Source organism: Oncorhynchus mykiss, chromosome 20 (assembly GCF_013265735.2).
Source record: "Oncorhynchus mykiss isolate Arlee chromosome 20, USDA_OmykA_1.1, whole genome shotgun sequence".
NCBI classification, from domain to species: domain Eukaryota; kingdom Metazoa; phylum Chordata; class Actinopteri; order Salmoniformes; family Salmonidae; genus Oncorhynchus; species Oncorhynchus mykiss.
In genome coordinates, this window is record NC_048584.1 from 23550104 (window position 1) to 23573693 (window position 23590).

A 23590-nucleotide genomic window follows, 5' to 3' on the forward strand; every position below is an offset into this window, starting at 1 on the left:
AAAAAATAAATACTTAAAGAACAATTTTTCCAGAGAGAACTTAATTTGTGGTGCCAGATACGAGCACATACAAATCATTTGAAAATTGAAGGTACAGTTCAGGGCCAGTTGGTTATCCAGTTCTTGTGACATCTGCCTCTTGGGTTAGGTTACAACATGGAGAGGCCAGCCGTGGCCTTGTGGTCCGTGCTGCAGGGTGGCTAGGCGGGAAGCTAGCAGCAGCAGCAGGCCAGCGAGGACCTCCAGGCAGAAGGAGAGCCAGGCCAGGCCGAGGGACCAGCCGAAAGAGGTGCTGACCACCTGGGCCAAACGCTCAGCCCCCACCAGCCTCTCAGTCTCAGCCATCGCCTGTTGGGAGTAACTGATGTACAGGCTGACACCAGAGAGGGTCAGAACACCTGAGGAAACACACACACACACACACGTAATTGATGTAGCTGGGGCTCACTTTGAAGCATGTCAGCAAACCTGGGGAGACAATAACAGTAAGTCATTGCTAATATACCAAATGCGCACACAAGCAGTTGGAGGGAGATTGAACATTATTTTCATGTAAGCACAAGTATGTACAAGTGCTAACAGGGTACACTTGGCTTGGAGAGAAGGATCACCTGAAAGGCGGTAGCATTGGAGGACAATGACGCCACAGACAGCTTCTTACACATAAAAGAATAGGATCAAAGGGACAGCCAGCGAAAGAGAGGAACACTTGAATGGTGTATTTGGTTTTGTCTTTACAACCCACATATTACAATGAGAGAAACAAGAAGTAGACTGAAGCATGCACCATCTGATGATATTGGAGTTTAAGAGCCATCAGAGTCCTGTTATGTTGCCATGGAGGAAACTCCTGTCTTTGGTTCCGGCGGAATAGGAAAAGTCAATAAACTATAACGTCTTTGTATCCAGCTCCCTGCACCCAGCAGCCCAAATCACCACATATTGTTGGCAGGGGGGCTAGGTGGGCATAATTTTAATTTATCCCTATGTCACCCAAGGGTGTCAAGAGCTGAGAGGGAGGAAGGAGTGGAAGGTGTGTGAGTGAGAGAGTCAGTTATTATTGAGTTGACCTACAATCCTCAAATGGACCATCAGACAGCCTTACTTTTCCCTCAGACTCCATCTACACTGGACTGACTGGCGACTAATACAAAGATACTCATAAAATTCCAGAAAACCATAGAGCCATCAAGCCAGGAACATTAGAAAGAACATCAGTGACAATTACACAGAGGGCTTATTCACACAGGACTGAAATAATAAAAGTGATCCGAATGACTTACAATGAGAAAACCAGAGACAGCACCACAGGGAGTATAATCAACTACCCATCAGCCTGCTCAATGATTGGTGGATATGGTTGCTGGCTACGACAGAGACATCGTTTGTTAGCAGAAATGGACAGGAAATTGAAATAAACAAGTTCTGGATATTCCCTATTGACACAGACCCCAGATGACAGAGGCTCGCCTCGTAAGAGACTTCTCCTGATTACTTCCGAGGTGTGGTAGCCTTGTGGTTCGTACAAGGCTAGAGGTGTGGTAGTCTTGTGGTTCGTACGTGGCTAGAGGTGTGGGTCTCTCAGACACTTATAGATTCCAAGCATCACCCAGGTGGAGTCTACACTTTCGCTGGTGGATGTTCCAGCCTACCGACAGAGGATGAGTAGTTGTGAACTTCAGAGACAGAGATGCCTGATAAAGAGCTCCAGTCCTGCTTGTCTGACTGATGTTTCTCCCTACCTGGCTGTACCATCTCCACTCAAGCTATTCCTTTATTTAACTGCATTCTCATCTAGCCATAGTTATGACCTGTTAAATCTACTCAGCTCCGTTCAGAATCACTAGAAGGAAATCCAATTTCACCTTTGCTATTCTTACTCATGGAACCCCTGGCTCAGGCAATTCATCAATCGATGGAAATAACACAAATTTCCCCAAAATCTACTGATCACTTAATATCATTACACGCTCGATTGTACACTGCTCAAAAAAATAAAGGGAACACTAAAATAACACATCCTAGATCTGAATGAATGAAATATTATTAAATACTTTTTTCTTTACATAGTTGAATGTGCTGACAACAAAATCACACAAAATTTATCAATGGAAATCAAATTTATCAACCCATGGAGGTCTGGATTTGGAGTCACACTCAAAATTAAAGTGGAAAACCACTACAGGCTGATCCAACTTTGATGTAATGTCCTTAAAACAAGTCAAAATGAGGCTCAGTAGTGTGTGTGGCCTCCACATGCCAGTATGACCTCCCTACAACACCTGGGCATGCTCCTGATGAGGTGGCGGATGGTCTCCTGAGGGATCTCCTCCCAGACCTGGACTAAAGCATCCGCCAACTCCTGGGACAGTCTGTGGTGCAACGTGGCGTTGGTGGATGGAGCGAGACATGATGTCCCAGATGTGCTCAATTGGATTCAGGTCTGGGGAACGGGCGGGCCAGTCCATAGCATTAATGCCTTCCTCTTGCAGGAACTGCTGACACACTCCAGCCACATGAGGTCTAGCACTGTCTTGCATTAGGAGGAACCCAGGGCCAACGGCACCAGCATATGGTCTCACAAGGGGTCTGAGGATCTCATCTCGGTACCTAATGGCAGTCAGGCTACCTCTGGCAAACACATGGAGGGCTGTGCATCCCCCCCAAAGAAATGCCACCCCACACCATGACTGACCCACCGCCAAACCAGTCATGCTAGAGGATGTTGCAGGCAGCAGAACGTTCTCCACGGCGTCTCCAGACTGTCACGTTTGTCACATGTGCTCAGTGTGAACCTGCTTTCATCTGTGAAGAGCACAGGGCGCCAGTGGCAAATTTGCCAATCTTGATGTTCTCTGGCAAATGCCAAATGTCCTGCACGGTGTTGGGCTGTAAGCACAACCCCCACCTGTGGACGTCGGGCCCTCATACCACCCTCATGGAGACTGTTTCTGACCGTTTGAGCAGACACATGCACATTTGTGGCCTGCTGGAGGTCATTTTGCAGGACTCTGGCAGTGCTCCTCCTGCTCCTCCTTGCACAAAGGTGGAGGTAGCGGTCCTGCTGCTGGGTTGTTGCCCTCCTACGGCCTCCTCCACGTCTCCTGATGTACTGGCCTGTCTCCCGGTAGCGCCTCCATGCTCTGGACACTACGCTGACAGACACAGCAAACCTTCTTGCCACAGCTCGCATTGATGTGCCATCCTGGATGAGCTGCACTACCTGAGCCACTTGTGTGGGTTGTAGACTCATGCTACCACTAGAGTGAAAGCACCGCCAGCATTCAAAAGTGACCAAAACATCAGCCAGTAAGCATAGGAACTGAGAAGTGGTCTGCGGTCACCACCTGCAGAACTACTCCTTTATTGGGGGTGTCTTGCTAATTGCCTATAATTTCCACCTGTTGTCTATTCCATTTGCACAACAGCATGTGAAATGTATTGTCAATCAGTGTTGCTTCCTAAGTGGACAGTTTGATTTCACAGAACTGTGATTGACTTGGAGTTACATTATTGTGTTTAAGTGTTCCCTTTATTTTTTTTGAGCAGTGTATATTTTACCATATCTAGACAAAGTAGCCCTATGGCTCCCAAACACTGAATGTATCTATGATATGCAATGCTTCATCTCAAGCTATAAAAGGTATCTAACCAAATCAGCCCTACTGCCTCTCAAGACGCCGATGGTGGACTCCATCTCTACTTAAGTAATACCAATTGTTTCCCAATTTAAATAATTGGGAGTAGATATAGTTCCTTCCTTAGATTAAACCCTTGCCAGAAACTTTAACAGAACGCTCAAATCAATTCAATCCGACCTCAGTAAATTAAATAATATTTTAGTTGTTTTAACCTGCAGAATATCTATTATCAAAATGAATATATTGACACGGCTGAATTTCTGTAGTTCAATGATACCCATTGACCTCTACACTGAGATATCCAGATATCCCTTAATGTAAACTAGAGAAGACTGCAAAATGGCAACCATCTCACGCTCTCCCATTTAACCAGTGGGAGGGGGGTGTTGGCGGGTGTATGGTTACTAACGGGAGGAATGCGTTGGGGTTGTCCTTGTATGCATTTCTTTGATAGTTTTTCTTTTACACCTGTAATCTCTCCCCACCCGATGTCTAAGGGGTGTACTTGTACATCAATCTGACTCAAGCTACAGAAAAAAAACAGATAGAGTCCTACCCTATGAGCTGTTCTGGCTCGGGCAAGCCAATGCTCATCCAAGGCTACTTACTGCTGCAGAAGCACTTTGGGTCAGTCTGACCCGGAGTCCCTCTTCCTGAGGGGATTGAAAGGACCTTTGTGTTGTGAGGCTTTAGGGCCCCCTTAGCCATAAAGCTCACTGATGGTGATGTGTATTTAACATTTTTATTAAGCTCATGGAATTTGTTAAATTGAGCATTTGGCAGATGATACAAGACCCTCACATATACACAAAGAGACAAGTTTTCCAGTAAATTGGAGACGTTTACAAGAAAACATGCTTGATGGAGGAATTGAAGAAGATAAAATCAAAGATAAGAATGACCGGGAGAAGACAAAAGAAGGATGGATAGAAGGCACAAACACAATAGCGCCACACGTAGAGTGACCACAACAGAGCGAGGAAGACAAGGCACACAGACCAAATTCACAAGGAGTCAGTAGAAAGCCAAATCCCTGAACAAAAATATAAAACGCAACATGTAAAGTGTTGGTCTCATGTTTAATGAGCTGAAATAAAAGATCCAAGAAATGTTTCATATGCACAAAAAGCATATTTGTTTACATACCTGTCAGTGAGCACTTCTCCTTTGCCAAGATAATCCATCCACCTGACAGGTGGCACATCAAGAAGCGGATTAAACATCATTACACAGGTGCACCTTGTGCCAGGGACAATAAAAGGCCACTAAAATGTGAAGTTTTGTCACACAACATAAAGCCACAGATGTGAAGTTTGAGGCAGGCATGTTCATTTCTCTACTATAAGCTACCTCCAACTTCGTTTTAGTGAATTTAGCAGTACGCACAACCGGCCTCAAAACCGCAGACCACATGTATGGCGTCGTGCAGGCGAGCGGTTTTCTGATGTCAACATTGTGAACAGAGTGCCCCATGGTAGTGGGTTTATGGTATGGGCAGGCATAAGCTACAGACAATGAACACAACTGCATTTTATTGATTGCAGTTTGAAAGCACAGAGATACCGTGAAGAGATCCTGAGGTCCATTGCCGTGCTATTCATCCCCACCATTACCTCATGTTTCAGCATAATAATGCACAGCCCCAAGTCGCAAGGATCTTTATACAATTCCCGAAAGCTGAAAATGTCCCAGTTCTTCCATGGCCTGCATTCTCACCAGACATGTCACCCATTGAGCATGTTTGGGATGCTCTGGATCGACAGCGTGTTCCAGTTCTCGCCAATATCCAGCAACTTCGCACAGCCAATGAAGAGTGGGACAACATTCCACAATCCATAGCCGGATCACCTCTATATCATCATTCATTGAATCAGATGGCTCATTCATCAAAATCCACTGATATTGCCAACTCCTTTAATATTTGTTTTCATTGGCAAGATTAGCAAACTTAGGCATGACATGCCAGCAACAAATGCTGACATTACACATCCAAGTATATCTAACCAAATTATGAAAGACAAGCATTGTAATTTTGAATTCCGTAAAGTAAAATATTGTTTATCAACAATGACAAGCCACAACTTGTCTGACAACTTGGATGGAATATTACTGAGGATAATAGCAGATGAAATTGCCACTCCTATTTGCCATATTTTACATTTAAGCCTACTAGAAAGTGTGTGCCCTCCTACCTGGAGGGAACACAAGTTAATCCCCTACCTAAGAATAGTAAAAAACCCTTAACTGTCTCAAATAGCCGACCAATCAGCCTGTTACCAAGCCTTAATAAACTTTTGGAAAAAAATGTTGTTTGACCAGATACAATGCCATTTTACAGTAAACAAATTGACAAGACTTTTAGCACGCTTATAGGGAAGGCCATTCAACAAGCACAGCACTTACACAAATTACTGACGACTGGCTGAGAGAAAATAATGGGGGGAGCTGTTTTGTTAGATTCAGTGCGGCTTTTGACATTATCAATCAAAGTCTGTTGCTGTAAAAACTTATGCGTTATGGCTTTACACCCAATGCTGTATGGTGGATAAAGAGTTGCCGGTCTAACAGAATAGAGGATGTTCTTTAATGGAAGCCTCTCCAACAAAACCCAGGTAGAAATCAGGAATTCCCCAAGGCAGCCGCCTAGGCCACTTATATTTTTCAATCTTTACTAACATGCTTTCAGCAAAGCAGCAGGGTAGCCTAGTGGTTAGAGAGTTGGACTAGTAACCGAAAGGTTGCAAATTCAAATCCCTGAGCTGACATGGTACAAATCTGTCGTTCTGCCCCTGAACAGGCCGTCATTGAAAATAAGAATTTGTTCTTAACTGACTTTAAAAGGTTTAAAAAAAAATTAAAAAGTGTGCTGATGACGCAACACTATACACGTCAGCTACCACAGCGACTGAAATGACTGCAACACTTGAAAAAGAGCTGCAGTTTCAGAATGGGTGAAACTACAGTTCTAAATATTTCTAAAACTAAAAGCATTGTATTTGGGACATAATTCACTAAACCTCAACTAAATATTGTAATGAATAATGTGGAAAGACCAAACTGCTTGGAGTAACCCTGGATTGTAAACTGCTATGGTCGAAACAAATGTATACAACAGTAGCTAGGATGGGGAGAAGTCGGTCTATAATAAAGCGCATTCTAAACAGCACTATCCACAAGGGAGGTCCTACAGGCCCTAGTTTTCTTGCACCTGGACTACTGTTCAGTCGTGTGTTCAGGTGCCACAAAGAGGGACTTGCAATTGTCTCAGAACAGGGCAGCATGGCTAACAATAATATGCATGTCAATCTCGCCTGGCTCAAAGTGGAGGAGAGATTGACTTCATCACTACTTGTATTTGTGAGAGGTATTGACATGTTGAGTGCACCGAGCTGTCTGTCTGAACTACTGGCACAACTCGGACACCCATGCATACACCACAAGACATGCCACCAGAGGTCTCTTCACAGTCCCCAAGTCCAGAACAGACTATGGGAGGCGCACAGTACTACATGGAATTCTATTCCACACCAAGCAACTCATTGCTAGCAGTAAAATTAGATTTACAAAACAGATACACCTTATGGAACAGCAGGGACTGTGAAGCAACACAAACAAACATCGACAGATGCACACAAACACACGATAACATACGCACTATACACACACATGTACACATGGATTTTATGTAATAGATATGTGGTAGTAGAGGCCTGAGGACACACATTTAAAATGTTGTATAATCTGTTATGACTGTATTGTAATGTTTTTAAAATGTATTACTGCCTTAATTTCGCTGGAGCCCAGAAAGAGTAGCTTCTGCCAAGGCAGCAGCTGATGGGGATCCATAATAACTACAAATAGGAAGGAGGTGTCATACTGCATGAGGCAAATGGTGGTCACACCAGATTACTGACCAATTTTCTGATCCACGCCCCTACTTAAAAAAAAGGTGTATGACCAATAGATGCATATCAGTATTCCCAGTCAAGTGAAATCCATAGATTAGTGATTTCCTTATTTGAACTGTAGTCAGTTGAAATTGTTGCATGCTGCGTTTATATTTTTTGTTCAGTGTAATTCCAGCCTTGATTCCATTTCACACATTGCCATGTGCTGTTGATTAGGTCTGAAGGCATTTAGAGTCTTGTTCCTTAACTCAGTTCTCCTGCATCACAAGGCTTTCTTTATCAGGGTTATTCTAGGCCTAACTGGCAGTGTCACGGGGAGAGAAAGGGCACCAGTAGAGTTAGAATTAGTAGAATCTAGAATGTTCGTTCCACTCATTCAATTTGTGTGGGGACGCCCATCGGTCAAGAGCGGCGTGTTGGCTGAAGCTGCTGCATTGGTCACTCTTGATTAAGTAAAACAGTAAACAACGCTCTACCCTCAAGTTCATAATCTATTAGGGCCCTTTTCTGACCAGAGTTAAGCGCACGTAAAACTAACGTAATTCCAATTTTAGGCACTTCTCTCGCTGTGTATTCTGACCTTGAATCTAAGCAGGAGAACAGCATGAGTATTCTGACCTTGAACCTAAGCAGGATAGCAGGATGCTATTCACCCGCTATTTGTTCGGTGTGGAGATCTAAGAAATTAAGTTGTAACGGAGGTGTGTCTACAGATAAACCTTAGTCTGACCTTGGTTTAGTCGCCTCATTATTCCACTTTTACGCGCGAGGACCCCATGAATAAGGTCGAGCGAACCGGCCCGTTCCAAGAGGAAAAAGCATATACTTTATTTTTTGCTTGGAGACGAATGTGAAACCAGCTATACGGAAGCAAACTGAAAATCAACATGACATGTATTGCGGCCCCTTTTCCACAGTGAAAGAGGCTACAAATAGCTGCGCCGTTGTTACGAATTTTAAATGTGTGCCCGTATAATTTGCGTGGATGAAATTTGGACACCCAAACTATAGGCTTCTGTAGGGAACCTGCCCCCGAACCTGCCGAGTTAATGCATGCTCATTAGAATGTCTTAATTATAGCCTATGCCCGGGCTTTTCTCCGGTTTGATTTTACAATGTGTGTAATGTTAAATATCAGCACTATCGGGGAGCCACCGTCAGTAATACCCACATACATTTATAACTCACTTCAGTGTTAATTTTCTTCCATTTGTAGCCTATATTTTGCATCATTCCATTCCGTTTCCCTTTCATTCCTCTGTCACGTTCGTGTAATTGTTCCTGATGGTCGCTAGCATTTGTGGCTCATATTAGGCTAACGTTGTGCAATAATTTGGGTCACGTAGCCTTTTTAAATCATTGAGTAAATCAGACCACACGTAGCAGGTTAAGCCTGGAACCTTGCGCACGGTTCACGACGAGTGGACCGTTGTTTCATGATTAGTGAGAATTAGGGTAAATTCATAGGACTATTGTTCAAACCCTATTGTACACTTTTTTCCACCTTTGAATATTTTATGGATTATACTTGAGTATGACAACTTTCAGGATTAATCAAACCACTTTTTTATTCATCAAGATATGTAGTGCGTAAAGGCTCTCTAAACCGGTTTATGATTCATAGATACTTTCCTAACCCTAAAATATACCGTATTAATCTACAAGATCAGAGTATTTTTTATATCTACCAGTTGGTGCTGAAACGGAGACGCATAGATGGCATTCTTTCATTGATCCCTATTTTCTGAACCCATTCTCTCGATGTATTCTAGTCTTTCGATAAAATTAGAATTAAAAGGTACACAATATTTAAAGGGATGGCTTAAGATACATGTAGTGAAAAGTTGTTTTACATTTATTCAGCGCGCGCAAGGGAACCACGCCTGCAAATCCCGTTATGCACCTTCATAAGGTAAATCTGAATACCAACTACTGAGAAGTGCATCGGAAAGGCGTGTGCAATAGTTATTTCCTTAATCAGAATCGGGCCCCTAAATAATAAGGTGCTAAATCCTGGTAATGTTGTCCAACAATGAAAAGGAAAACACTTTCCAGTGTGCTGTCCAATTAATTGATATTCCTCTCAGAGGACATACAGTACTGTGTACTTGCACTTTCCATAGAGAAGGTCTTTACAACTCTAGCGCCAAGTGACTCTCGATAACGATAATAAAGGATATACTGTACGGTTGAGAAGGTAATCCTCATAACTGGATTGGTAATCAACAGGCTAGGCAGGGGTGCCATCAAGCCATCTGTGGCCTGTTCCTTTCCAGTGATATGGCCTTGTAATTGGGGGGGAATCGGTGTACAGTGTAAGTCTATCATCATCCATCGCTCTCAACCTAGTTCTCTCTCTACAAACCTTTATTTTTACAATCTCTCCATACCCTAATTTCTCTTGTTTAAATCCCAAACACTAATCTCTTCATCTCCATCCATTTTAAAGCCCATAACTTCCACCTCTTTCTCCTCCTCTAAAGCTGGCTAAAGTCATTCCCATCCATATCTTGCTCTCCAGTACCTTCCCTCTTCTATTCTCTCCACCCCCCTCACTATTACTCAAATGACTTATTTCAGTGGATATAACCAAATCATTGCTCTCCTCAGCAGCCCCCTTCAATAAAAATGAAATTAGGAAGTGAAAGTGTTTGAAAGCAGAGGGATATTGCAGTGTTGGCCATCCCCAAAGATCAGTAACAGATATACTAATACCGGTAATCTATCTACTATCTGGGAGGCAAACAAACTAACATTTCCACTAAGTACAGGAGAGAGATGTAGGGCTGAATAGACTTTGTTTTCTTTTTTTCCTACTGTATTATTGACTGTATGCTTTGTTCATTCCATGTGTAACTCTGTGTTGTTGTATGCGTCGAACTGCTATGCTTTATCTTGGCCAGGTCGCAGTTGCAAATGAGAACTTGTTCTCAACTAGCTTACCTGGTTAAATAAAGGTGAAATAAATCAATACAATTTTAAAAGATGGACTGGCGGGCAGTGGAGAGAACATCCATCTTAAAATATTCTTCCTTCCTCCGTGGTCAAATCAAACCCATTATTATCAGTCTAGCTCCAACCACATGGAGATAGTTTAGTTTAGTGTGTGTGGAGACTGACATTGTGGTAAATAACATTGCCGACAATAACAAGACCTTTCCAAGTCGTTCTGTGATGCAGAGCCAGATGGTGTGAGACCTTCTGTATCTGTGCTCCAATTAACCACACCACCACCCTCTCACTTCAACTGTGAAACTACAGGGGTGAATCTCAATTATCTAAAATTACCCTGATGCCTCCAAATGTCCTCCTTTGTACGATTGAGATGCACACAACTCTAAGTGAATGGTCTGGCTCTAAAGCAGTCTTTCCCAACTCCAGTCCTCGAGCACACCCAACAGCACATATTTCTGTTGTAGCCTGAGACAAACTCACCTAAATCAACTCATTGAGGACTTGATGATTAGTTGACTAGTTGAATCAGGTGTGCTTGTCCAGGGCTTCATCAAAAATGTGTACTGTTGGGGTTACTTGGTACTGGAGTTGGGAAACATTGCGCTAAAGCAGAGGTTGGCAAATCCAGTCCTCGAGGGCCTGATTGGTATCACTTGTTCTCAATCCCTAGCAAACCCAACTGATTAATCAAATTGCATTCTAAACTGGAGATCATGATTAGCTGATTATTGGAGTCAGGTGTGTTAGCTGGGGCAAAACTGACACCAATCAGGCCCTCAAGGAATTGCCCACCCCTGTTCTAAAGACTTTATGGATGGGAGTATGTTGCATAGGAGTGCATTTGGACATGCAGGTGTCAGGTAACCTTGCCCTTGTCCCAGATCTCCTTGTGCTATCATGTCAACTCTGTGTCATGCTAAACATGACAATGAGTAACAAGGCGTTGGCATGGTAGCACAAACAGACTAGCATTAAGACTAGGAGTTAGGGCCCTAAGGATGAGCGATGATGGATGACACACTTACTGCAGAGGATGAGATAGGAGGCGGTGCCAGTGAGGAGGGTGGGGCTCCGGGCCAGGGAACTGATCAATCCACAGATGCCTCCGAACACCAGCAGGACCAGGCTTAGAGGCAATAGGACCACAATCGCACTGTGCATGTCTGGGGAAACAAACAGACACACAATATTCCAACCATAGGAGCACTTCTATCACCAACACTTGAGACACAGATTGCGGCTTCATCAATAAGAGAATCTATTCAAAATAGCAATAGCTGTAAATGTTTTATTCTGTCTTGTTTAATAAGGTGATAATGGACAGGTAACTCACTCAACATGTGCATCTCAGAATCAGAGTAGTTGGGGGAGTTAAATGTGTAAGAATACACCTTCTGACCTGAAAAGATGGATAAACACATTCAGAGGACCAAATGGATTATCCACGGATTTTATTCAGTTTTCATTGTGACAATAAAAGTGTCTTGCTACAGGAAAAATGACAACACATAATCCTAACTGATACTATAAAAGGCATCCATCTAAGAAAGACATTGGTTTCAAATTACTTCATCCAAATGCATACCTTCATAAGTTATCCACAATCCGGAATGGGAATCCGAAACGTTTGTATCGGTCCGGTTAGTTCTGTTCACCTCAATAATGTACCAGTAGTCGCTCCCGATCGCCGTAGCCAGGAACGCGAAACTGAGGATACCGAAGATGCCAGCCGTGATCACCAGAGAACTAAAGGACAGCTTCATCTCGCCTGATTGATGTAAAGTACAGTATTTGCTCAGAGAGAAAAAAAAAACGTGTGCATCGAGTCAACCCCCAACCGGTATAGGGACTGGTAACATGCCCTATTTGTACGCACTATTTCTGCGGTTGACTAGAAGGATTAATGCCAGTAAAAGGCGAAAGTACTATAGATTATAGTGAAATTAAGTCAATTATCGCAACTAATCAAAATCATCTCCACTGGCAATCTTTATTTCCATGTCTTCAGGATGGCGCGCTTTCCCGGTGTATCCAGCAAATTCACCGCCCAATAGAGATTAAACAATGTACGAGGTTGAGGCGTGAACCATTACTGATGAGGGTTGACCACTACGCTGAGGGATAAAATATTTTTTTCTGAGCAGCAAGCAGCAGAGTACAAGCAGGCGGGTCCTTTTATTTTATGTGTACAAGTCTCTCGCTCTCCCTTTTACGCATGGCTATTACGCACATCAACTAGTGCACAACACCAACATATTGTAGCGATCCGCAATGCTTAGGGTATTTGCCTTTCACTCCAGCGACCCGGGTTAGCTTCTCTACCCCAACATTCACTACAATTTGTCAGCAGGTTTAACAGCAGATCCTCACATTCGAAGGTTATATTGTGTTCATTTGTTAGAACTGATTATATATGACAAACGTATCTTCAGATATGCCTGTAGTTACAGTGCATTTGTAAAGTATTCACACCCCTTGACTTTTTCCACATTTGGTTACGTTACAGCTTTATTCTAAAATGTATTCAACACACAATACCCCATAATGACAACAAGGTTTTACATCAATTTTTTCATGAATTTTTACAAAATTACATAAGTATTCAGACCCTTTGCTATGAGACTCGAAATTGAGCTCAGGAGCATCCTGTTTCCATTGATCAACCTTGAGATGTTTATACAACTTGATTGAAGTCCACCTGTAGCAAATTAAATTGAATGTACATGATTTGGAAAGGCACACACACACACCTGTTTATATAAAGGTCCCACAGTTGGCTGTGCATGTCAGAGCAAAAACCAAGACATGAGGTCGAAGGAATTGTCCGTAGAGCTTCGAGACAGGATTGTGTCGAGGCACAGATCTGGGGAAGGGTACCAAACAATTCTGCAGCGTGGAAGAAGTTTGGAACCACCAAGACTCTTCCTAGAGCTGGCGACCCGTCCAAACTGAGCAATCAGAGAGGTGACAAAGAACCTGATGATCACTCTGACAGAGCTTCAGAGTCTCTCTGTGGAGATGGGGGAACCTTCCAGAAGGACAACCATCTCTGCAGCACTCCACCAATCAGGCCTTTATGGTAGTGGTCAGACGGAAACCACTCCTCAGTAAAAAAGGCACATGACAGCCCACTTGGAGTTTGCCAAAAGGCACCTAAAGACTCTCAGACACTGAGAAACAAGATTCTCTGGTCTGAGGAAACCCAGATTTAATTATTTGGCCTAAATGCCAAGCATCATATCTGGAGGAAACCTGGCATCATCCCTACGGTGAAGCATGGTGGTGGCAGTATCATGTTGTGGGGATGTTTTCAGCAGCAGGGACTGGGAGACTGGTCAGGATCGAGGGAAAAATTAACAGAGCAAAGTACAGAGAGATCTTTGATGAAAACCTGCTCTAGAGCGCTCAGGACCTCAGACTGGGGGCGAAGGTTCACCTTTCAACAGGACAACGATCTAAGCACACAGCCAAGACAATGCAGGAGTGGCTTCGGGACAAGTCTATGTCCTTGAGTGGCCCAGCCAGAGGCCGGACTTGAACCCGATCAAACATCTCTGGAGAGACCTGGAAATAGATGTGCAGCGACATTCCCCATCCAACCTGACAGAGCTAGAGGTGATCTGCAGAGAAGAATGGTGTGTCAAACTTGTAGTGTCATACCCAAGAAGACTCAAGGCTGTAATTGCTGCCAAAGGTGCGTCAACAAAGTACTGAGTAAAGGGTCTGAATACTTATGTAAATGTCAGTTTTTTAAAATAATTTGCAAAAAAATCTAAACCTGTTTTTGCTTTGTCATTATGGGGTATTGCGTGTACATTGAGGGGGGAAATGATTTAGTACAGTTTACAATAAGGCTGTAACGTAACAAAATGTGGAATAAGTCAAGGGGTCTGATTACTTTCCAAATTGACATACGAGACGTTTGACCTCAATGTCACCTGATGCATGTTCTTCTGCATTATGATTTTTCTAGCCAAGTTACAGGCTGTTGAGAAATAACATTCTCAGCATTAGTATAGACCTATTTTTGAACCAGTGACTTTTCAGTTACTGGCCCAATGCTCTAACATTTGTTATTTTTATTGTAATGTAAAAGTATTTCAGTGTTTAGTATGACTTTTTAAGAACCTGTAAGACCAATAAACTGAACTACAATACAGTTCAAAATATATACTAATATGCAGAAATCGCTAGGCTATCTCCTTGTTTAAAAAATATAAAAATGATTTCACCTTTATTTAACCAGGTAGGCTAGTTGAGAACAAGTTCTCATTTGCAACTGCGACCTGGCCAAGAAAGCAAAGCAGTGTGACAGACAAGAGTTACACATGGAGTAAACAATAAACAAGCCAATAACACAATAAACAAGTCAATGACACAGTATAAATAAAGAAAGTCTATATACAGTGTGTGCAAAAGGCATGAGGTAGGCAATAAATAGGCCATATGAGCAAATGATTACAATTTAGCAGATTAACACTGGAGTGATAAATGAGCAGATGATGTGCAAGTAGAGATACTGGTGTGCAAAAGAGCAGAAAAGTAAATAAAATAAAAACAGTATGGGGATGAGGTAGGTAGATTGGGTGGGCTATTTACCGATGGACTATGTACAGCTACAGCGATCGGTTAGCTGCTCAGATAGTTGATGTTTAAAGTTGGTGAGGGAAATAAAAGTCTCCAACTTCAGCGATTTTTGCAATTCGTTCCAGTCACTGGCAGCAGAGAACTTTAAGGAAAGGCGGCAAAATGAGGTGTTGGCTTTGGGGATGATAAGTGAGATATAGTGGGGAGAACAAGTATTTGATAACCTGCAAAATCGGCAGTGTTTCCTACTTACAAAGCATATAGAGGTCTGTAATTTTTATCATAGGAACACTTCAACTGTGAGAGACGGAATCTAAAACAAAAATCCAGAAAATCACATTGTATGATTTTTAAGTAATTAATTTGCATTTTATTGCATGACATAAGTATTTGATACATCAGATAAGCAGAACTTAATATTTGGTACAGAAACCTTTTTTTGCAATTACAGAGATCATACGTTTCCTGTAGTTCTTGACCAGGTTTGCACACACTGCAGCAGGGATTTTGGCCCACTCCTCCATACAGACCTTCTCCAGATCCTTCAGGTTTCGGTGCTGTCGCTGGGCAATACAGACTTTTAGCTCCCTCCAAAGATTTTCTATTGGGTTCAGGTCTGGAGACTGGCTAGGCCACTCCAGGACCTTGAGATGCTTCTTACGGAGCCACTCCTTTAGTTGCCTTGGCTGTGTGTTTCAGGTCGTTGTCATGCTGGAAGACCCAGCCACGACCCATCTTCAATGCTCTTACTGAGGGAAGGAGGTTGTTGGCCAAGATCTCGCGATACATCCATCCTCCCCTCAATACGGTGCAGTCGTCCTGTCCCCTTTGCAGAAAAAGAATGATGTTTCCACCTCCATGCTTCACGGTTGGGATGGTGTTCTTGGGGTTGTACTCGTCCTTCTTCCTCCAAACACGGCGAGTGGAGTTTAAAACAAAAAGCTCTATTTTTGTCTCATCAGACCATATGACCTTCTCCCAGTCCTCCTCTGGATCATCCAGATGGTCATTGGCAAAATTCAGACGGGCCTGGACATGCGCTGGCTTGAGCAGGGGGACCTTGCGTGCGCTGCAGGATTTTAATCCATGACGGCGTAGTGTGTTACTAATGGTTTTCTTTGAGAATGTGGTCCCAGCTCTCTTCAGGTCATTGACCAGGTCCTGCCGTGTAGTTCTGGGCTGATCCCTCACCTTCCTCATGATCATTGACGAGGTGAGATCTTGCATGGAGCCCCAGACCGAGAATGAATGACTGTCATCTTGAACTTCTTCCATTTTCTAATAATTGCGCCAACAGTTGTTGCCTTCTCACCAAGCTGCTTGCCTATTGTCCTGTAGCCCATCCCAGCCTTGTGCAGGTCTACAATTGTATCCCTGATGTCCTTACACAGCTCTCTGGTCTTGGCCATTGTGGAGAGGTTGGAGTCTGTTTGATTGAGTGTGTGGACAGGTGTCTTTTATACAGGTAACGAGTTCAAACAAGTGCAGTTAATACAGGTAATGAGTGGAGAAAAGGGGGGCTTCTTAAAGAAAAACTAACAGGTCTGTGAGGTCTTACTGGTTGGTAGGTGATCAAATACTTATGTTATGCAATAAAATGCTAATTAATTACTTACAAATCATACAAATGTGATTTTCTGAATTTTTGTTTTAGATTCCGTCTTTCACAGTTGAAGTGTACCTATGATAAATTACAGAACTCTACATGCTTTATAAGTAGGAAAACCTGCAAAATCGGCAGTGTATCAAATACTTGTTCTCCCCACTGTACCTGCTGGAATGTGTGCTACGGGTGGGTGTTGTTATCGTGACCAGTAAACTGAGATAAGGCTGAGCTTTACCTAGCATAGACTTATAGATGACCCTGAGGCCAGTGGGTCTGGTGACGAATATGTAGCGAGGGCCAGCCGACTAGAGCATACAGGTCGCAGTGGTATAAGGTGATTTGGTAACAAAACGGATGGCACTGTGATTACTCAGCAAACTGGATGCAGTCTGAGTGTTGTAAGCTATTTTGTAGATGACATCACTGAAGTCGAGGATCGGTAGGAGTCAGTTTTACGAGGGTAAGTTTGGGGCGTGAGTGAAGGAGGCTTTGTTGCGAAAACGTAATTTCAGTTTGTGACAAAACAAGCAAATGTAAAGTGTAGAGAATCATTGTACCAGCAAAACCCTAGTGGCACAGCGTTTCAAGGCACTGCATCGCAGTGCTTGATGCATCACTACAGACCCGGGTTTGATCCCAGGCTAGGTCACAACCGGCCGTGACCAGGAGACCCACGAGGTGCCGCATAATTGGGCCAGGGTCGTCTGGGTTAAGTGAGTGGTTGGCCGGCTGGGATTTTCATCGCACTCTACTGGCTCCTTGTGGCGGGCCGGGCGCCTGCAAGCTGACGATGGACGATGTTTCCTCTGACACGGTGCGGCTGGCTTCTGTTCAGTAACCCAAAATATTGGATTTTCAGCTAGAGTACAAAACAAAGTAAAACCAAAACTTAAGAACGGGACGCATGAAAATAGCACACACAGAACAGATCTACCGCTTCTTAGACTTGCTTTCAATGAGAATTACATATTTATAACTCACGTTTCAATGTCAATTTGGTCAGGTCGCCCAAAACATTACATATTGTAGCTACACTGTTTTAACCAGTATTTTTCAGTTACACGCTCTAGTGATGGGGAAACAAAGCTTCCTGAAGCATTGAGGCCTTTGAGCCAAATGTGTCGAAAATAGGTAAATTAGACACTGATCAACACAGTGTACTCAATAGTGTCTCCTGCTGGTCAAAAGAATTTAGAGCAGACAAATTATACACTGCTCAAAAAAATAAAGGGAACACTTAAACAACAATGTAACTCCAAGTCAATCACACTTCTGTGAAATCAAACTGTCCACTTAGGAAGCAACACTGATTGACAAATTTCACATGCTGTTGTGCAAATGGAATAGACAACAGGTGTAAATTATGGGCAATTAGCAAGACACCCCCAATAAAGGAGTGGTTCTGCAGGTGGTGACCACAGACCACTTCTCAGTTCCTATGCTTCCTGGCTGATGTTTTGGTCACTTTTGAATGCTGGCGGTGCTTTCACTCTAGTGGTAGCATGAGACGGAGTCGACAACCCACACAAGTGGCTCAGGTAGTGCAGCTCATCCAGGATGACACATCAATGCGAGCTGTGGCAAGAAGGTTTGCCACTGGCGCCCTGTGCTCTTCACAGATGTGCTCAGTGTGAACCTGCTTTCATGTGACAGACGTGACAGTCTGGAGACGCCGTGGAGAACGTTCTGCTGCCTGCAACATCCTCTAGCATGACTGGTTTGGCGGTGGGTCAGTCATGGTGTGGGGTGGCATTTCTTTGGGGGGGATGCACAGCCCTCCATGTGTTTGCCAGAGGTAGCCTGACTGCCATTAGGTACCGAGATGAGATCCTCAGACCCCTTGTGAGACCATATGCTGGTGCGGTTGGCCCTGGGTTCCTCCTAGTGCAAGACAATGCTAGACCTCATGTTGCTGGAATGTGTCAGCAGTTCCTGCAAGAGGAAGGCATTGAGGCTATGGACTGGCCCGTCCGTTCCCCAGACCTGAATCCAATTGAGCACATCTGGGACATCATGTCTCGTTCCATCCACCAACGCCACCAACACCACATTGCACCAGACTGTCCAGGAGTTGGCGGATGCTTTAGTCCAGATCTGGGAGGAGATCCCTCAGGAGACCATCCGCCACCTCATCAGGAGCATGCCCAGGCATTGTAGGGAGGTCATACAGGCACGTGGATGCCACACACACACTATTGAGCCTAATTTTGACATCTTTTAAGGACATTACATCAAAGTTGAATCAGCCTGTAGTGTGGTTTTCCACTTTAAATTTTGAGTGCGGCTCCAAATCCAGACCTCCATGGGGTCATAAATTTGATTTCCATTGATCATTTGTGTGATTTTGTAGTCAGCACATTCAACGATGTAAAGAAAAAAGTATTTAATAAGAATATTTCATTCATTCAGATCTAGGATGTGTTATTTTAGTGTTCCCTTTATTTTTTTGAGCAGTGTAGATTCAGAGATTCTAAACCCAGAGTTGCAACATCGAGACTTCCGGGAACGCTTGAGAAACAGACCAAACATACCAGGCCGCTCCACACGCCAGCCAAACTCAATCCACTCCAGCTCCACTCCGAGACAATGTCTTAAGTAGTAGAACGTGTTATTATTCCAACCTCGTGAAAGGAACAAACTGACATGTTAAAAACAACTTTATATCGAAGGAGTGCCTTCGTTTTGTCCACAAAGTTGACTAAAGTGACTTATTAGGAATTTTCAAATGTGACTTCTCTACGTGGCCATCAATGGGAATTGTCTTTCTCAGTCATGATTCAGTTAAACTGCAGAACCTAAGTACTACTGTAACTGCAGTCAAAAGCCTGCTTCCAGACCAGAACCCTGGCCCATTAGCTTGCCAACATCAGCACAACAGGCAAAACGGTTTCCAATTGTTACCACTGCCACAAAGCCAAAATCGTAAAGTCATGAAAACATTTGCCTTTTGGTTGTGTGCTGAGTGATTAACCAAAATGTTGGTTATTTTTCGGTTTTTAATTAAACAACGTCATTACATTTAGTAGATTTTTTTTCTATGAGCTCAATGTGCATATCGCAGTTTCTTTAGAGCAGAGATTGCTAACCCTGTAATGCCTGGGTTTGGCGCTACCTGACCCAATGCATAGTGCCAACTGTACAATTTGATGGAAGAGAAATAATGGTCTGGGGCTGTTCTTCATGGTTCAGACTAGGCTCCTTACCAGTAAAGGAAATTCTCAATGCTACAGAATACAATTACATTCTAGACAATTATGTGCTTGCAACTTTGTGGCAACAGTTTGGGGAAGGCCCTTTCCTGTTTCAGCATGACAATGCCTCAGTGCACAAAGTGAGGTCCATATAGAAATGGTTTGTAGAGATCTGTGTGGAAGAACTTGACTGGCCTGCACAGAGCCCTGACCGCAACCCCATTGAACAACTTTGGGTTGAATTGGAATGCCGACTGCGAGCCAGGCCTAATCACCCAACATCAGTGCCCAACCTCACTAATGCTCATGGCTGAATGGAAGCAAGTCCCCGCAGCAATGTTTCAACATCTAGTGGGAAGCCTTCCCAGAAGAGTGGAAGCTGTTATTGCAGCAATGGGGGGACCAAAACCATATTAATGGCTATGATTTTGGAATGAGGTGTTCAACAAGCAGGTGTCAACATACACTACATGACCAAAAGTATCTCTGCCTGAAAATACATGATCTAAAGCCTTGTTCACATTGGCAGTTTGAAGTGACTAAATGTTTTTTTTTAATTGCTTATCCGATTTGAATCTCTTCTTTCTCCTTCAGTCTGAACAGCCAAAAAGCCAATGGAATCAGATATTTCAAGTCACATTTTCCGCCTTGGTAGGTGGTTAGATGTCATATACAAATCTGATTCCTAGCATTGCGACTTGTGTCTGAATGGTCAAATCTGATTTATTTGCCCTGAAATGGTTTTTAAGATTTTTTTTGGCATATCTTGTTTCTTGCTAGCTAATTTATTGACAGTTTGACAAGAACATGTGAAAGCTAACTAGGTTATTAATAAACTTACACATTAGTGAATTTGCTAAACAGGTACCCAGCTTACTGCTGTGGTTAGCCAAGTTGGATCATCTTATCCTTTTAGGCTTTAAAAAAGTGTTCTTACACTATGATTTCGAACATTCAAAAGATGCCAGAGTTTCCGACTTGGATGACCATTCAAAACGATTTTCCTAGTCTGATCTCGCTTTCCCCCTCTGAGGGAGCTGATTTAAATGAGTAAGCAGCTGATGTGTCAAAAAGCTGCAAAACATTATCAGGCAGCTGGTGCTCATAGCAAGCCTCACCAGACAGCTTCAGTCCATATCGAATGTACAGGATGGAGTTAAGGGTCTGCAAGGACATGCGATTTCTAAGTGGCAAGGACAACAGACACAGCAGCCATGGCAAGTTCTTGAAACGGGTTGATATCAGCTGCATCCCTGAACTTCCAAATCTCACTCCAGATTCCCAGTGTGTTTTGTGTCTCATTCCATTTACTAAGCTGGATGGCACGCCATTGCTGGACAATCTTGTCTATCTCTGCAGGGGAGTAGCCAAGGAGCTTGGCTATTTTTTTTAATTCCTCCAGGGCTCTTATTGTGCTTTAGAGTTTCCTCCACATTGAAAACTGACATCTACTGCAATGCGTCGATGTTGTCCGGCAGTCTCACCCTCAACTCATTAGTGAGGGAGATGGTGAAGGCTACACACCGCTTCGATGTTGTCTGGCAGTCTCACCCTCAACTCATTAGTGAGGGAGATGGTGAAGGCTACACACCGCTTCAATGTTGTCTGGCAGTCTCACCCTCAACTCATTAGTGAGGGAGATGGTGAAGGCAACACACCGCTTCGATGTTGTCCGGCAGTCTCACCCTCAACTCATTAGTGAGGGAGATGGTGAAGGCAACACACCGCTTCGATGTTGTCTGGCAGTCTCACCCTCAACTCATTAGTGAGGGAGATGGTGAAGGCAACACACCGCTTTCGGACATTGTTTTCATCCTCAGGCGCAAGGTGGAGCTCAGCTGCCTTTGACTCAAAGAGGTAACCAAGGTACGGTTTGGGACTGATGTATCCATCTATTGGCCCTTTGAGTACATCAATATTTGCCAGTGGATTCAGCACCCTGCTGCTGCTCACAGACTTGATCAGACTAACCAAGCTGTCAAGTAGCTTAAGAGGATCTACTTGCTCTCCCTCAAAAGCCTTGATGGCCAACTGTACCTCACCCAGCACTGACTTCACAAAAGTCAGATACAATATGTTTTGAGGATCACTGTACCAGGAGTATAAAACCTCAGCCATGTAGCAGTGTTCACTGGACTTGGTGACTGCGAAGTGCAGCCTAAGCTCCTACCACTGGTCCAAAATGCGTGAAACCGTGGGTTCAATGGAGAGCCAACATGTGGCACACACCTTGGCTATCTGTAAAGGTTTCCCCCACAGTTGATGGTCTCATATATGGCCTTGTAGGCCTCCCTGCGCTTTGGAGACACTGAAAACCAGTTATAAGTCTCTCGTACCAAGTACTCCTCACTACGGGGGGGGGGGGGGGGGGGGGGGGGGTGTCATTGGAAGCATGACTTACAGCAAGCGGCAGAGAGTGGCACACAGCGAATAAGAACCAGATATTTGAGGCCATACTCCTCCTTCAGCACTTTATGGACCCCATTGTTAATCCCCGTCATAACAGAGGCATTGTCAGTCCCTCTCCCCAGGAGTTTCTCTTTTTTAAGACAACACTTCGAGGAAAGCCACAACAGCACGGGCTATAGATTTGACATCTCCTCCCTCCAACTCAACAAGCCCCAGAAATGTTGATACAATTGTCTGCTTGGTGTCACTAAATTACCTTATCACAACCCCCCAGGTACTTAGAAACACTTACATCCGTGGACCCATCGAGGAGGAGGCTGAAACGCTGGTCACCCACATCTGCGACCAACTTTTTCAGAAAGTATGGTGCTAGAACACCATTAATCATTTCTGTGCACTTTGTCCTGTGCATTTTGAAGTGGGTAGCAGCAGTGGAGTCTGAGAAAGCAGCTCTACATGCTTCTCCAATGTGATCACATGCCAGCATGGAACAGTGTTCAGCGATAGCTAATGCCATGGTGGCCCCTTTTTTGCAGAGTCAATTTTTTAAACCGTAAATGGCAGTTTGTTTTGGGTGGAACTGTTAAGGCTTTGCCTTTTGAGTATGTTTTTGAGATGCCATGTGTTTTTTACATCACTAAGTTTGGCGTAGAAATCAGCCTTACAATATAGGCAGTATGCCCATGTATCATCTCCAATACACAGCTTCAACCAGCCTTTGAATTCAGGGTTTGATTCCTACTCCTTTCTGTATTTTTGAGTGTACAGTTTAGACATGAGCTAGCCAGCTAGATGTTTAGCGTATGTCACAGAGAGGCACACACAGTGGACAAGGTGAGTAAGTGACTGAGGCCGTGCGAGTCAAATGCATAGATTTATTTTTGTGCAGCGATTTATTTTAGACAAAGAACATTTTGCATCCCGCCCTGGGCGGGATCAGCCAGCAGGGGATGGGGCCCAAGGCAGCACCCGTGGCTCATTGAGAAGAGTAAGAAGAAGAGTAAAACGATATGTGCTTTCACGTCAGTCGCAAAGTCTCCAATAACACCAGAAAGTCGCTAGATTTGTTGCTAGTCGATTTTTTGAAAATGTGTCGCTAAGTTGGCAACACTGCACAACATTACTAGTTACATGTTTCTGGCGGCATTCTTTCATTCACGTTACACACATTGAAATAAAGGACACAAAGAACCAATTTAGGGTTCTTTAGCAATAAATTGTCCAACAACTCACTCTGGGTCCTCTTCTGGCTCCCAGCCCTCCAGTTCTTTGAGACAGAAGAAGCACTTGGCT

At 43.7% G+C, this 23590-nt stretch overlaps 1 protein-coding gene across 1 annotated transcript in view; it reads right to left on the reverse strand.

Annotated features, from left to right (window-relative positions):
- tmem235b (transmembrane protein 235b) overlaps positions 1-23590 on the reverse strand; it is a 27349-nt gene continuing 3759 nt past the window's right edge. Inside the window, exons 2-5 of the mRNA XM_021576207.2 lie at positions 12090-12272; positions 11838-11903; positions 11530-11667; positions 1-398 (exon numbers count right to left, since the gene is read on the reverse strand). Coding sequence (XP_021431882.1) covers positions 145-398; positions 11530-11667; positions 11838-11903; positions 12090-12267 — 636 coding nt within the window. The 5' untranslated portion in view covers positions 12268-12272 and the 3' untranslated portion in view covers positions 1-144. The remainder of the gene's footprint in view (positions 399-11529; positions 11668-11837; positions 11904-12089; positions 12273-23590) is intronic.